Genomic DNA, 15,992 nt, shown 5'->3' with positions numbered 1-15,992 from the left:
AGGCTAGTGTAGTCTTTTCCTACAGAGTTCACAACATTGGAAACTGTGTTTTCTTTCTTGTTTGTTCTTCTAAACTCTTAATCAAGCCAGCCCTCTCCCCATCGATTTCACATTTGTAGACCCTGAGCTGAGAAGTACAAGTTTGGCTTTCTGAGCAGTTAAGTCAGCACTCCTTTCTTGGGAAGCTGCATTCTTGAGGACTTACACTCGTGGGAGGAACTTTCTGTGAAGGTCTTGAGTATCTTCTGGGCTTATCTCTTTTCTTTGGCTTGTAATGAGCTGGTGGCCCATGTGCTTCTGAGGCAAGCAATGGTCTCAAACATCCCCCCAGTTTTATCGACCTGTAGTATTGGGCTTGCGCCCTATCTATATATGAGATTCTTTATCCTTCAGCCCAAATGTGGCTGGAAAAATAACACAATGTATGCTATTCAAAAAGACTTAATAACCGATGTAACATGAAAGAGAATAGACACTAAGAGTCACAACCAGCAGCACTGTCTGTTTCCAGGGGTCATTTGCGCAGGAAATCAAATTGCATTTGCCCCCCCACCCCAGTTTTCAACTCCAGTCTTTAACTCCGAGCCCTATAATGCCCACCATTGAGGTGGTAGGTCTCTCAATTTTCGTTACACCTTTCTGTCTCAGTCTGCTTGGGCTGCCATGATAAAACACCACCAATGGGTTAGTGCACACTACAGATAATTATTTCTCCATTTTGGCGGCTGGGGCATCCAGATCAAGATGCCTGATGAGAATGGTCACCAGGATGGCACCTTCTCCCTGTGTCCTTACGAGGCAGAGAGAGAGGGGACTCTGGGGTCTTCCTGTCTTTGTAAAGACACTAATCCCATCAGGGGAGTTCCAACTTCATGACGTCACCTAAACCCGAATTTCTCCCATGGGCCCCATCTCCAAACACCATCCCATTGGGGGTTAGGGTTTCAACATACGAGTTGGGGGGGACACAAGCATCCAGTCCACCACACTTCATTTCTGACTCTACTCCTATACATTTGGAAGGATTTTAAATTAGATTTCTAACACGTGACGTCAGGATCACTGGATGTTATTAGCCAAAGCACAGTATTTCTGGTCAGCAGTAAATGTTAACAAGCAGAAATCCTGAGACCAGGGCCTATAGCAAATTTAATTCTTTGGGGGTCGCAGGGAATGCTAAGGAGATGGCATTGGGATTCTCCGCAGCCATGTTTGAGAGCTCCGTTAAGGAAAATTCTACCCCATCATTTTCTTCCTCAAGTGAGAGCATTGTTTTATTTAAGCCAAATTTGATGCTTATGAGATGCAGTGAGCTTGCTGAATATTCATTTGCAGCTCTTTTCATCACGTTCTTGTATTCCTTTTATTTTCCTTTGACTTATAATTGGTGTTTTTGCATATTTATGATCTGCTTTGCCTTAAGCTGATGACCTGTTTCAAATGCAATAATATCCTTTCTGCTTCGACCCCTTGCTGTTAATTCATGGAGAAGTCAGGTCATTAAGTGGTGGTCACCCACTCATTCCCAGGAGCCTACCCTCAGCATTCGTGTGTGTGCCTTGCTGTCCTCTGTGGACATTGTAGATTGCATCCCCTAACATAAGATTAAGAGTGGGCATATCGAACTCTTTAAAATGCATGATATCTCAGAGTCACCAAGTTTCTGAGTGGTCATCTGAGCCACGTGGTAATTTCTCAGATGTTTAAAGACCGCGAACTCCACACACTTAACTGTTCTCTTTCTGAGTGAGCTACCCCTTCAGATCCTTTGCTCTTGGTCACATGATCCATTAGGAGGAACCTGACCCCCAGGTTACTTTCCTTTGAACATACACAGACATGCCAGCCCCACCAGCTAAAAGCTCCACGGACAGGTGGCCTCCAAAACACAGCCGCTTAAAATAACTTAGATGATGGAAGTGCTTTACAGCATAAGATACAGATGCTTTCTAAAGGAAAAAACTAGGCGCTTCTTACAATGTAACACAACTCTTCAGAGATACCTTCCCCACACCCTAGTAGAGGGTGGGATCGTGCTGGATGAAGCTGTTTGACCCTTATGAATTGGGGCGGTGTGGCATTGCTCAGGGATCATCCGGACAGCCTTGGCTGGCCTGGGGGCCTGCCCTCAAGTGTTCGAGTGTTTTAGACCGTCTCTTTGCCTATGAAACGAAGTAACAACACATGTCCATTCTCCTGCTTGTTTTATTTTCTGGATTTTTGCGAGGATGAAAAGTTGCAAGGTGTGTTTGGCTTGATCGGTTCTGAGGGTCGCTGAGCAGTGTCGCAGGATGACCCCCCTCATGTAACGTGCAGGTGGGGAGTGGGGAGCGACGCAACCCGGCTTCTGCAGACTCTGGTGCGGGGGCCATGCTCCATGTCAAGGCCTGCTTTGACTCTTCAGGGTGAACTTGTGACGGCTGTTTTCACCCTAAACAATTTGTTTTCTTCCAAGACGGCTCGTGGGAGGCCAAGTTCTCTCTCCTGCTTCCTGGCAGATGTAAAAGTAGTTAAATGAAGGAACAGGATAAAAGAAGGCATCACGACGGTGTGATGTTATAAAACAAATCCAACATTGTGAAAATAGGGTTTTTTATCATGTGTTCTGCCTAAGAGGATTCTGGAAAATGAAATGCTGGAATATGATTTTTGAAAAGAAAATGTTCACTGCAGCACTGCCTTGGTGCTCCAGGTTTCATACGATGTCATTACATGAATGCACCGTTTGGAACGAAAAACGCTTTAGGACATCGATCACATTTGCAAATTTGTGTCGTTATTAAAATGCCAGGGCCAGTTCTATTGATCTGAAGGGTTCAGTATTTCAGGATGAAACCATGTATTAGAAAATTTAATTTAATTCATTTTTCCATCAGAAAAGTATCGTATTTTACTTGGCATTAATACCCTTAGTTGTGTATTTCTTAAGCATTTCCCTGTGCATAGCCAAATAGAAGTTGGTGAATGCATTCTTTCCAACCATCTACAGCCCAGGAAGCGTTCCAATTCTGTGTTATTTGAAGCGGTGCGACATCCAGAACGCATGGCTTTTCCTTAGGTTCCGTGACGATGCAGATTCGCCAACACACTGTGTCAGGCAGAGACCAGCGCTAGGAGAGCAGCCACACCGGTCTTTAGAGAGCCTCTTCCTTCCTCAGACAGACAGGCTCCCCTTGTAGAATGTTGTGGGGGGGGCTTTCTAATCAGCAAGAAGCGTCTGCCTGGTGAGCCACACGGGCGATGGGCAGGGGCCCAGCAGGCCCGCAGGAAGCCCAGGCTTCAGCCTATAAATGCAGTCTAAACGGGATCACTCGAATGCTGGAGTGAGCTGGGGGGACGGGTACCTGGCCCCGTGACAGTCGCGCAGGGCGGCTGTGCTGGCCTGCATCGGGTGTCACGGCGGAGGAGACAGCGGTTCCCAGATGGGCGGAGGTGGCCTGTTGCCCTCGTGTCCTCGTGTGTGGGAGGAAGAGACTGCAGTAATCAAAGAGTTGTGACATTTGTGGCCAGTGGTTCCGCTGAGACCAGGGCCTCCATGCAACTGGCTGTTCAAAACGGAAGTTCAGTCGTCCTGCTGCTTCAAGTGGGAGCTGAGAGCTTGGGGTTGACTGGCCTGAGTAGGGTGGCCACGTCCCTCCTGAGGGGAGCACAGCCTCAGCCATGGGGAGGGGGTGGTGGCAGGGACCAGAGATCCCCCCCATCGCAGGGCCGCGGGGTGGGGCAGCCTTGCCATTGGACTAGAGCCCGCCCCCTGCCCTGCTCTGGGACCAGGAGAATGCAGAAGGGACAAACTGGATCCCCAGAAGAATACAGGAGAAGGCAGGGCTCGCCATCCCGGTGGGTGGCATCAGTGTCATTAGAGCAGTGTCCCATTCGTGCATCCTGCTGAGGGCAGGGCTCCTGGGGACAGGTGATGGCATCGTCCGGCTCCGTTGCTCACATTTGGTACTCATTTTGGAGGAACGGACTTCATAAAATGTTGACGCTTTTGCTTGCAAGGCATTTTCTTAAGGAGAAGGACGCCAATCCCTCCTAGATAATCACGAAGTTACTTTTCAGCTGCGCCTCTTAAGGAAAAGAGGTCGCAGTCTCGAGTTCTGAGCGGCCTGGCTTGCGTCGGCCCCCCTCCGTGTCTGCGTTCTTCGGTGCCTGGTCCTTCAAAGCCAATCCAGCAGGGACCAGCTTCGGAGAATCTTTAGCAAAGTAGACGGTCGTTGCGCAGGAGCAGGGCGCGGCGGGGCTGAATTACGGGCGCGCCACCGGGCAGGGCGCCGGAATTAACCCCGCCGGCGGATGCGCCCTCTTTCCTGGCACATCCGCCGGCTCCGCCCCGTGCTCGCGGGATTGACACTGGCGGAGGTGACGTGCGGCCAGGCCGGCTTGGGAATGCCCGCGAGGACAGCCGCCCGCCCTCCCGGCCCCGCTCTCGGCCGCTGCTCACCCTTACACACACGTGACCAGCACACGTGCCTCTCGCTCAGATCACGTGCCTGTCCTACGTCCACGGGGTGTATCGAACGGGGACGCACACGCACGTGTCACGCAAAGCCACACGTCACGTGCGCGAATCGCGCGCACGGCATGCACACAGGCGTCCCAGGTGCCGCCTGGGTCCTGTACCACGCACACAGATAACGTCACCCAAGTCACATGGAGACAGAGACACATACGTGTCGCATACATACGTCACGCGTACAGGTCACACACGCCGCACGCATGACTCGCAGGTTGCACCTCCCCCCCACTGCGTGCACACGCATGACAGGTGTACCGCATGCGCACGTAGCACGCACACGCAGGTTGATACTCCACCCGCCCACGCCGCTGGAGGAAGAAGACGTGCGGCTGTGTGACGGCACATTTCCGGGGCCACGGTGAGAGCGCGGGGGGCTGTAGGGGCGGCCCGCCTCCAGGACTGTGAGGCTCGTGGGCCGCTGGACTCCTGGAAGGCCCTTCTGGTCTGAGCTACCCTTCCCCTGCTCCTGCTGCAGGGCGTGTGTTTATTCGCAGGGAGAAGCTCATCAGATCGTTCTTCCCATTTCTAGTTCTGTCCTGCTGTCCCCTCTGTCCCCAGAACGGCTTCCCCAGGGCTTGCGGAGTCCCGCCTCCCACCCGTGTTCAGAACCTGCGGAGAGTGAGGAAGCCGCCAGGTGGGCAGAGAACGGGACGTCCCCTTTGCTGCCGTTACCACTGTTTGCAGGTGCGGCCTCGGATCTGGGCCACACGGTCCTGGCAGCGCTCCCCTGAGTTCCCCCAGCAGGGGGACTCGTGGGTCCACCGGCTCCGTGGGCTGAGACGAGAGGGGGTGTGAGAAGGCCCCTGGGGGGAGCGGAGGCTTAGCCATGGGGCCTGGATCCTTCTCTCAGCCTCTCTAGTCACGTGAGCAGTGGGACCCAGAAGCTCTCGGAGGAGAAAACAGGGCTTTTGGAAGCCGGCACCCTGCCTTTGTTGGTAGGGCCATTAGCACCCTATCTGGGGAGCCACGAGGCCGTGTGGAGGAGGGGGTGTTGGGCACCTTATCCAGCTGTGGCCGCCCATCCTGTGACAGACCTGCGGGTCTTGCCCTAAACACGTAAGAGTGAAACCCGTTTTGTATATCACTACCACCTGCCCTGCGTCCTAGTGTGCTAGATAAGAGCACACACTGGAAAGACTGTGTCCCGCACTTTGGTGAGAATATAAGTGAATATATAGTGAATATAAGTGAGAATATAACTGGTGGGTGGCTCAGCCTGTTGGGCAGCCGGCTCTGGATTTCAGCTCAGGCCGTGACCTCAACGGTTCATGGGTTCGAGCCCTGCAATCAGCTCTGTGCTGACAGTGCAGAGCCTGCTTGGGATTCTCTCTCTCTCTCTTCTCTCTCTCTCTCTCTCTCTCTCTCTCTCTTCTCTCTCTCTCTCTCTTTCTCTCTGCCCCTCCCATGTTCTCTCTCTCTCTCAGAATAAATAAACTTAAAAAAAGAATGTAAGTGGAATGTTCCCTCAGAGCAACTTCACAACATGTATTAAAAACTTAAAAACAGTCGTGGCTTCTGACTCCGTGCATTTTACGAATCGATCTAAGGGAAAGATGAAAGAACTATGAGGCCAAAACGTTATACGTGAGGGTGACCACTACAGAATTATGCAGATGCAAGGAATATTAAAGTAAATGTCAAACAGTATGGATATAACTGACGTATTGTGTAGTCATAGAACTGAATGGTAGCTAAGCATTCGAGACCCTGTTTCGACAGGATGAATGTGCATTAGAAAAAAAAGCAAAAGTAAGATGCATTCAGAGTGAATTCGGTCCTTTTGGAACAAGATAGAGGTCTTGGCAAAACAAAGTTTGGCCACAGTTTGAGAATGCAGAGGGTCATGGGGCGGGGACAGGGACATATCAGACAGTGAGGTGTGCTCCTTGGGCAGAACTATCACGCTGTTCTTTTTAGTTTTTCTTTATATTTTTCTGTCCCTCCCTCCCCCCCCCCCCCAGTTTTGGTGGACGTGAATTTTTATCATCAAAAGACTAGAGAGTTCTATGGTTTAAGAATCTGCCATATTCCTACCTCAACAGAGGATAATAGGGAATATCACTTATCCAGGCTCAGGGAGTACAGCGTTGGTGATCAGCAGCCTGGATCAGTCACCAAAATCTCAGAGGCACACAAAGTAGACTGTCGGCTGTCTGGTTGTCTCTGCTCCATGAGTCTTTTTTGGAACCAGTGTGTAAGCCAGCGTGTTATGTTTTTTCTGATGAAGCACAAGAGAACCACTCAAAACATTGCGGGCCAGGGGCGCCTGGGTGGCTCAGTCGGTTGAGTGTCCGACTTCGGCTCGGGTCATGATCTCACGGTTCGTGGGTTCGAGCTCTGCATCGGGCTCTGTGCTGGCAGCTCAGAGCCCGGAGGCTGCTTTGGATTCTGTGTCTCCCTCTCTCTCTTCCCCTCCCCTGTTCATGCTCTATCTCTCTCTCAAAAATAAATAAACATTAAAAAAAAATTTCTTTTTTAAAAAACATTGTGGGCCATCTGAGTCTGGGCTCTGACACCCAGTCACTCCTACTGAAATCACATGGCTGAGCTTAAAGACAAGGGAGCGACTGCAGCGTCATCCGTCCAAGGGCGTGGATCCAAGAAGGGGCTAGAATCCCTGAAGGTGATGGCTGTTTCTTTTAAGCAGATAAAAACGTTAGTTTGGAAACAAATAAAACGGACTCCCTACTGAGCCCTCTCTTGCCGTTGCTAACGTGCATTTTGCCACTGTTGTGTTCAAGAGGTAGGAACGCTCGCCCTACTGAGAGGCTCTCTCTGTCTTCTTAGATCCTGGCCAACGTGATCATTTTCATCTGTGGGAACCTGGCGGGAGCGTACCACAAGCACCTCATGGAACTTGCTCTGCAGCAGACGTACCAGGACACGTGCAATTGCATCAAGTCCCGGATCAAGCTGGAATTTGAAAAGCGTCAGCAGGTAACGTGCGTGTTTCAGTCTCGCTTCCCCATTACTTGAGGTATGATTAGGAGGATGCTGTTAGGCTGATGCTGTTAATACCGTTCACTCGTCGTGGGGCATCAGAAAGAATCTGGAGCAGCCGACTGCCCGCGCCCAGCCTTGGGCCGGGTGCCTGGCGGAGTTAGAGACCAAAGAGCAGGGATGGCATCTGTAGACCCAGCCCCGGTGACCTCAGGGTCACCCACGTGCGAGCGTCAAATCAGCGGCCATCATCACACGGATGGGGAAACTCCAGTAGTCATTATCATCATCATCAATGGCGTTTTGTCGAGACGCTCACTTGAACGAAAACACAGGGCTCTGATGGCGTCTGCCCCAGCTGAAATCTGAGCCTCCTCCCTCTGCACCGTCACAATGCTTCCTACAGTGCCTACCGTGTAGTCCCCGCGGGAGGAAATAATCAAAGTCGCTCCTGAGGGAGGTCATGGGAGTTGAGGTTGGAGGGTGCAGCAGGGAGCTCGCTGTCGTGACTGGGCCTGTCCCGGGGTGACCGTTGTGGGGGAGGCGTGGAAACGCACATCAGAAAAACACACAGGTTACGGCAAAGCATTGGAAGAATGAGAGAGGAAGACGAGTAGGAGGTGTGGCGAGCAAAGCCGTGTGTCATCAGGGATGGTGGAGAGCTGGTGAAACAGATAGGCTTTGGAGGGGAAACCATAAATACACAAGGGGCCCTGTATTTAATATGCTTAACTTCAGGTGGTGGCGGGGCATCACGTGACTGGCTTTGTTTTTCTTGGGTTTATGTATCTGTCACCAGGGACCCCAGTCCCCGTGTCTAAAGGTGGTGATTAGCAGGACTCTGTGAATACCCCACCCCACCTGTCGGAGAGCATTCATCACCGTGCCTGTGCTGGTAGCAGTCAGTATTTGGGACATGGAAGATGTTTCACTATTACATGTTAAATGGTACCGAGTTAGTCCGTTCTATGAAATTACACCAAAATGTATCACGGTAGCAACAAAAACGTGTATTTTAGGGGCACCTGGGTGGCTCAGTCAGTTGGGCATCTGACTCTTGATTTCAGCTTAGGTCATGACCAGGTCGTGGGATCGAGCCCTATGGTGGGCTCCGTGCTGAGTACAGAACGTGCTTAAGATTCTCTCTCTCTCTCCCCCTTTGCCGCTCCCCCCCCACCCACCCCCCCAAAAAAAGCATCCTTTAGGTTTTGATGCTAGACTTTTGTGTATAGACTGATGAATAGTGATCAAATTCCTGTTTGAAAACAGCGGGTTGATTTCACTTCATCCACTCAACAAAAATTGACTGAGCACCTAATTTGTGTCTGGCATGATTCTAGGCACCAGGATACGGCCATGAACATTGTATTCTCACTGGTATCACTAGCAAATCTCACAGTTAAATTTTAAAAAGCATTTTGTTACAACCCATATAGCAAAGGTTTCCGGTAATGAATGTTTAATTCTTTGATATCTATGTGTATCAAACTCCGGGTTCAACATTAAGAGTTATAGACCATTGTTAATTTGGGGCTGTTATCCAGTATATTTTCATATACTTGTGTCCAGTAACATTTTAAATCTGGGTTCTAGAAGATTCCACAGTTTCAACAGGCAGCACTTAGTGTTCATGATTGTTTTCTCTGTAGATTTCAAACATTTGAGGATAAATGGTTTCCTTTCCCAAATAGTAGTGACTCTATCAGTTTGGTTCTGACAGGCGTATTTAACTTTCTTTTCCATCACCTCCAGAATCTACTTCAAAATCGCATGGAGGCTGAGGGAACTGAAATTCCAAGTAGACAGATTATGTAACCTAATATTTATAGTACCAGCTTTGGCAAAAGCAGTAAGTCAGGCTACTGACCTCATCTGCACTGGATACTTCTCTGAAGAGTCACTGAACCCCCAGAACCAGGTGTCACTCTTGTCACGGTGATCTGTGGCCTCCGAGTAGTCCGGTGGCCACACTTGGACCTTAGGTAGCTCAGGAGTTAGAGCTATGACATCTTGTGTGTTGAGGCTTTATGGGACAATCATGAGAGGTACCATAAGGTATTATAAGGACATTTACTAGTTTTTTAAAAAGGGACCTTTTAGAGAAGAGGGACACTTTGAAAGAAGAGTAAGACCTTGTACTAAAGATGTCTAATAAAATATAATTTGACACCACAAATGTGTTTTTCTATTGATGTTGGGAGTCAGCTCCCAGGGTCTGGTGCCCAGAATGCAGTACTTTTCTTGTTAGGGCTTTGGAAAATGTGTTTCTAGAATTAGAGTGAATGCTTACACTTTTTTGAAACTGGCATGCAATTAAGTGGGAACAGAATCTTCTTTTAGTTAATAAAATCAGTAAGACATGATCTGCCAGATATAAGGAAATACAAAAAAAAAAAAAAAATTAGCCAACAGCAACCTGTATGTCCTTCATATAGAGGGTGAGTCCGGAGACTGTGAGTCCTGGTACGGCCACAGACCAAATGACAGTCCGAGGGCGCCACGTGTCCCTTCCTGCCCACCCTTTACCACAAACCACCTTTGCTTCATCCACAATCACTACGGCAAATGGCAGTACTCTTCAAAGTGCTTAATTCAATGATAGGGGTGGATGCTGAGCAAAAGAATTTGTTTCAGCATCTATTAGGACAATATAAATGCCATCCATTCGAATATTCTATATTGGCAGTTGCCTCATCGGGAGCCGACACTCCCAGAGGCTGAGTGGCCGCCATCTTGGATAGTTACTGGGCCTGTTTCCCAGCTCACCCACGCTGACCTCGGGCCTTGGAGAGGAAGGCCAGTGTCAGGTGAGCCCAGCAAGCCCCCCTCATGCAACCTGCTGGGGGCTGTAATAGCTGATGCTGTTGGGAGGTGTCTAGGAATTCTGAAACCTTTACAGCATTGCTCAGCTCTTTACTTTCTTTCCTTCAAATGTTGTGATATTTTTCCTAGATGCAAATGAGATGAATTTTTAGAGACTAAAAACCATGTTTGAATAAAGTGACTATTTGTGCTATGAGATTGGGGGAGAGGAGAGAATGAAAAATGTTAGCAGAGATTTTTCTCAGAGTTATATTCTTGCCCTAAAAGTGCTCTCATATAGAAACACTGAAAATTATGATTTTTTTCACTAGGTGGGAAATGTAAGGCGTTGCATTAGCACCGAGGCCACCTTTAGGCCTTTCGACTTTTTTCTCAAGACTCACATCGTGCAGGAAAAGCCTCCGCCATGTCTTGAGCACAGTTTCAGTGCAATAGCAGGTTCTTTATCAAACCTGAGAAAACAGCGGGTGTTTTTCCCTGGAGTATGTAATAGATTCTCAGGAATTGATAGGAGCCGGATTCAGAACAAAACAAGAATTTCTCTCCTAACCGCATGGGCAGTGGAAATGAATTTTGCCTCTGAAGTAGTAAAAACTGGATTTTCTTTTTTTTTTTTTTGTATAGAAAGAAAATAAACCCTCTTCAACTTCTCTGTTGTCTTTGTTTTAAAGTGGTGTAACTCAAAGCGTTTTTACATGGTCTGCCTTCATCTGGAACCACGCTATAGACTGAATATGACAGAATTACGCATTCTAGTAGAAATTACTAGTCAAGCGAGGTATGGACCCCTGATGAACCTAGATCTGTACCCCAGGTGGGGGTTTAGTGAACCAGTAGGCTTTCTGGCTCTCCTTGGGGGCAAAATTGTTTTTCTTCTCTGCGGACATCAGTGAAATGAATAACTGATCCTTTTGTGTTCATGGTTGAATAATGAACGTTCCCATCTTTATCCTAATACGATAGCAGGCCCTATTAGGGCATTGCTGAATGTATTGTGTAAGTCATTTAGGATGCCAGGAAAAAGTGTTGTTGGAGATGTTTTAGATTTGGGCTGCTAGATTTGGCCCTTTTTCATGAGGGAAAGGAGATAAGAAGTAACTATTTTTTTTTTTTTTGCATCCTCATAATGTGCCTGGTAGTCTGTTTAGTACTTTGACATATCCATTCCCTAGCTGTGCTGTAACAAATTACCATAAACATAATGGCTTAAAATAGAACAAATATATTCTCACACAGTTCTGGAGGTTAGAAGTCCAAAATCAGTCTCATGAGCTGAAGTCAAAGTATTGTCACGGCTGGCTTTAAGGGAGAGTCTGTTTCCTTGATTTTGAGTTTCTAGAGCCTGAGTGAATTACCATGACTCCTAGCCCCTCCCTCCATGTTCAGTCTCAGCAGCGTAGAACCTTCCAGTGTCTCCACCTCCTTCTCCCTCTCCCCCTCTCCTCTCGAACTCTCTGCTCTCTGATTCTCCATGTACTTTCTTCCCTCCATCTGCTCTAAAGCCACTGCTTCCTTCTCATAAGGATAATCCAAGGTCGTCTATCCACCTCGGGGTCCTTAATTTAATCACACTGCAAAGCTCTTGGTTTACCATGTAAGGTGACATAGTTAGGTTCTGAGGACTAGGATGGGGACCATCCTCTTTTCAGGGCCATCATCCAGCCTGCCAACCTCTTTTTTTATTTCTGTATCAACTCTCTGACCTAAGTCCTTTTTCCTATCTCAACCAGGTGAAGGAATTGTCCAAATTACTTATCCAAGTTCACTCGGCTAGTCAGCGTGGCCTTTTCTGCCTTTCATGTTGGTTCTTTGCAAGTTCGTTTCAGCGATCTCTGAACATAGGTTAGCTAGAGATTTTCTGAGGCATGAAATACTTTTTTTTTTATTTTTATTTTTGGGACAGAGAGAGACAGACCATGAACGGGGGAGGGGCAGAGAGAGAGGGAGACACAGAATCGGAAACAGGCTCCAGGCTCTGAGCCATCAGCCCAGAGCCCGACGCAGGGCTCGAACTCACGGACCGCAAGATCGTGACCTGGCTGAAGTCGGACGCTTAACCGACTGCGCCACCCAGGCGCCCTTTTTTTAAATTAACTATGGCATTTATCATTACTAGTTAAATAAGAAAGCCTAAGATAATACCAATGTGTGTCTGATGTGATCACTAGGTAATGAGTTGCCGGGTTAAGTGAAGTGTCATCCATGAGGGTGTCGGGTGTCAGGAAGTTATATGGAAGGTCACTCACACCATGCAAGGAGCCACCGTGTGAAATCTGTCTGTGGCTTTATTTATTTCCCTACTGTGGCAGAAGGGCTGTGAAGAGAGAGGGTGCACTCTGGAGGCAGAGCTTCTGAATTGAGCTTTTTTTTTTTCCTTGAGAGAGAGAGAGAGAGAGAGAGAGAGAGAGAGAGAGAGAGGCAGACAGCATGAGTGACAGAGTGGCAGAAAGAGGAAGAGAGAATCCCAAGCAGGCTCCGCACCATCAGCGCAGGGCACAACGCAGGGCTCACGAACCGTGAGATCATGAGCTGATCCGAGATCAAGAGTCGGATGCTCTACCAACAAAGCCACCCAGGCGCCCCAAGGTTGTGTTACCTCAGTGTGATGCTGGTCGCATTTCTTAACTGCTCTCTTAGATTCTCTCATGAAGGTTCACGTGATCCTTTGCCCAATTTAACAAACAGTTTTCCCAGCCTCCAAAATGGTGTCCTGTTAAGAAAGTGGTTAGTGGCCGGTCTTGCCATTGAACCCTGATGATGCAGGTGCACTTATATTAAACAGCAGAAATCAGCTGCCGCCCTAGCTGAGGCATTGAGCATGAGGTTGGCGGGAGGGAGGGATGGATGTGGCCATGCCATCCCCGGAGTTACCTTCTTGTTCATTCTTCCTTGAGGCAAACGGAGTGAGCAGAGAAATGTTGGATAATTGGTGGATAATTACCCCGGACACTCGTCTACCAGCGTCTTCTCACCAAGTTCAGAAGTTTACTTTTTACCCCGGGGAATGGATGGTGTGAGTCAATCCCAACTCATATTACAGGACTTATTGTTTTCCTCAATTTCCTTCATCCTAATAGGAGCTTTTAGGCAGAGTCCAGGCTGAGGCATGTCAACCGCATATGCTTCTTGAGGAAACCAAATTGGGCAGAAAGAGCCCAACAGAAGTTCCAGCCAGTGAGACATTGTCACTGCCATTCCTGAAGAACTAAAGCAGTAAATTTTAGTGTCAATGTTACCCAGGACCTTTGGGTAGGGTGGTCCATCCAGCAGCAACAGCAGAACCCCACAACATCACACCCTGTGTACAGTCTGGTTCAGATACGCAGACCCTGCTCTGGCTTTTGCGTCATCAAAGATTATTAACTACGCTTTCCTCCCACCTGGGGGATGGGTGTCTAATTTTTTTCTATTTTATTAAATAATCCCTGTAGAGTTTCTATTTGGTGTCCCTTCCTTGATGAAGTCATAGCTTATATTGTTCTTGGTCACCATTTTCATCCATTTTATTAAGTGGTAGATTACATAATTTTCCCTTTGGCATCTCTCGCTCAGTGGAGAGGTCATAGCTCATACAGATGCTTATCACCGCCTTATTCTCATCACTCATTAGTGAAAGATGGAATCACGTAGAAGACCACACTTCCTCGTCACTTGAAAGTTGGAAAAAAATGGAAGTCATGGTTTCATGAAAGGGCTCTCCTCACCGTGTTTGCCGTTTGAATCGTCAGACTGAAGTTCAACAATTGGTTTAATGGTTTGCACCATATTGTATCATGTTGACGATTTAAATTCTCTTGAAGCTCAGGTGTTATGCCTTATTGAGAAATTCCGGGGCAAAGTATTCCAGGATGCTGCATTTCACCATGAGCCTTTTACCCAGTTCCTTTAAATGAGAAATGGAAATCGATTCCAGAAAAAAATATATATATCAATGACCCTCAAATCGTTAAGCCTGAAATAATTTCTGATAACTCCTTTAGTTCAAATGGTTGAAATCAGTACATATTTTCTAAGATTACAATGAAGGCCGTGTTGTAAATGTGTACTCTGGCTCCTTTAAGGAGAAAGCAGTGATTACAGATCCAAGACTAAGGGGAAGGAGGAGGGATTCATGGGAATCCCTTCGAATGTCCATGCGTAATGAAGACTACCACTGCAGGGGGTTAGTAAATAGTAGCTCACAAAAATAGCACACTTTATTTGTTCATTCTTTAACAAGTCAGACGTTCTGCTCTAAAGGAAAGAAACTAAGAGTTACAGCAATTCATTAAGCAGAGATCCTTTTAATGAATTGAATACATGCAAGTGTCTAGTTATAGCATGACAGTAGAAAAGCTACATGGTAAAGTAGAACTCTCCAGACGTTTCCTCTATGTAAGAAACGTGAGCCAAACTCCCATCTAATATCTATGCAGAGTAAGCATCTCACCTGTCTTGTTGGGGACACACCTGGGAAAGAGTTCTGTTGCTCCAGATTATCACAAGCTAATCTCTGCTGATAATATAAAAGAAGCACAGAAAACAGAAGTTGCACCCTAAGGAGAGCATCTGGTTTTGATATTTTGGGCCTCTGGGAATTTTTAGTGTTTCATGGAGACCGCCTACTTTTTATGCCCTGTGATGAAATATTTTGATACTGGCAAGATTGTATAATAGGCAAAGAATAATCTAGTGGAAAGACTCAAGAAAGTTCTACCTCACTTGATATGAGTGAAATAAACCCAATAGAAAGGAATTCCAAAATCAGTCCTTCTGGTTCCATTATCCATTTTTCTGGTATTTGTCACATACAGGAGAAGATGTGCATTTATTCCAAAATCAAAGGCAAAGTGTCAAGTCTTTTATGATATTTTTCTTCCTGCAGATGAAACCACAGATGGGCCACTTCACTGTTAATAGAGGGAAAAGGCACTTTATGTCCATCAGCATGGGGCTGATTTAAGATGTTAAAGTTATTGAACCTCTGTGTTTAATAATTTGTTACCATGAGCCCAGTCATAGATAAAAAAACATGTCATGTGGCGTTAGTCATGTGCTTATTGCATTGAGGCACCCATGGATGTTCATACCAAATTAACGCTTAGGACTTATGAATTTTTTAATTTTGTTAATTGCATTTGTGTTTTCAAAAGGTGTTATTGTTTGGATTTTTTTTTTTTAGGTTGTCTGGGTGTCCTCAGAGTTTTAGGAAATTTTGTTCTAGGGCTTTTCCGGAAGAATCCTTTAATCTGCTTATATATTAGGAACCATTTAATATATGTAAGCTGCCAGATGTAAAAATTCCTCCCAGAGACCTGTGTTTTCCATATATGTGAAAGCATGTACAACTATATGCTTTGCTCAGGAATGAAACCAGAGGAGCATTGGGGTAATGATATGCACATAAAGCCGTGCATAAACTATTAAGTTACAATAATAGTTTTTACGTATATACTCCCATTAAATACAGGATCATGAAGACTGTGGAAGGCACTAGCTCTCCTATCTATCGAAACGTCTACTTCACAATTTTATCTGTGATTGTATGTTATGTGCCAAGGGATTAACCCCAGAGAACAGAGTAATACCTGAGATTTACAGTCCCTTTTGTCTTTGGGCTTAAACACCAATGAAAGGAGACATGATAACTTACTAAATGCATAAATTTGATTAGAAGGTGGAAGTTACTGTGGCAAAGTGTAATGGAGAAGGCAGAGCGGCATATCGGAGCAGG

At 46.9% G+C, this 15,992-nt stretch overlaps 1 protein-coding gene across 5 annotated transcripts in view; it reads left to right on the top strand.

Annotated features, from left to right (window-relative positions):
- ADCY2 (adenylate cyclase 2) overlaps window positions 1–15,992 on the top strand; it is a 415,111-nt gene that overhangs the window by 204,548 nt on the left and 194,571 nt on the right. For 4 of the 5 annotated variants that reach the window (XR_007154128.1, XM_047867851.1, XM_047867840.1 and 1 more), the window contains exon 4: window positions 7,304–7,453. Coding sequence is in view for 4 of the 5 variants with exons in the window: in XM_047867851.1 (XP_047723807.1) it covers window positions 7,304–7,453 (150 nt within the window). In the remaining variant the exon portion in view is untranslated. Of the gene's footprint in view, window positions 1–4,794; window positions 4,875–7,303; window positions 7,454–15,992 lie in introns of those variants that run through there. The other variant, XM_047867861.1, reaches the window with a different exon arrangement.

Source organism: Prionailurus viverrinus, chromosome A1 (genome assembly GCF_022837055.1).
Source record: "Prionailurus viverrinus isolate Anna chromosome A1, UM_Priviv_1.0, whole genome shotgun sequence".
NCBI lineage: Eukaryota > Metazoa > Chordata > Mammalia > Carnivora > Felidae > Prionailurus > Prionailurus viverrinus.
Note: the sequence above shows the minus strand (reverse complement) of the source record. Positions and strands in the feature narration are given on the sequence as shown.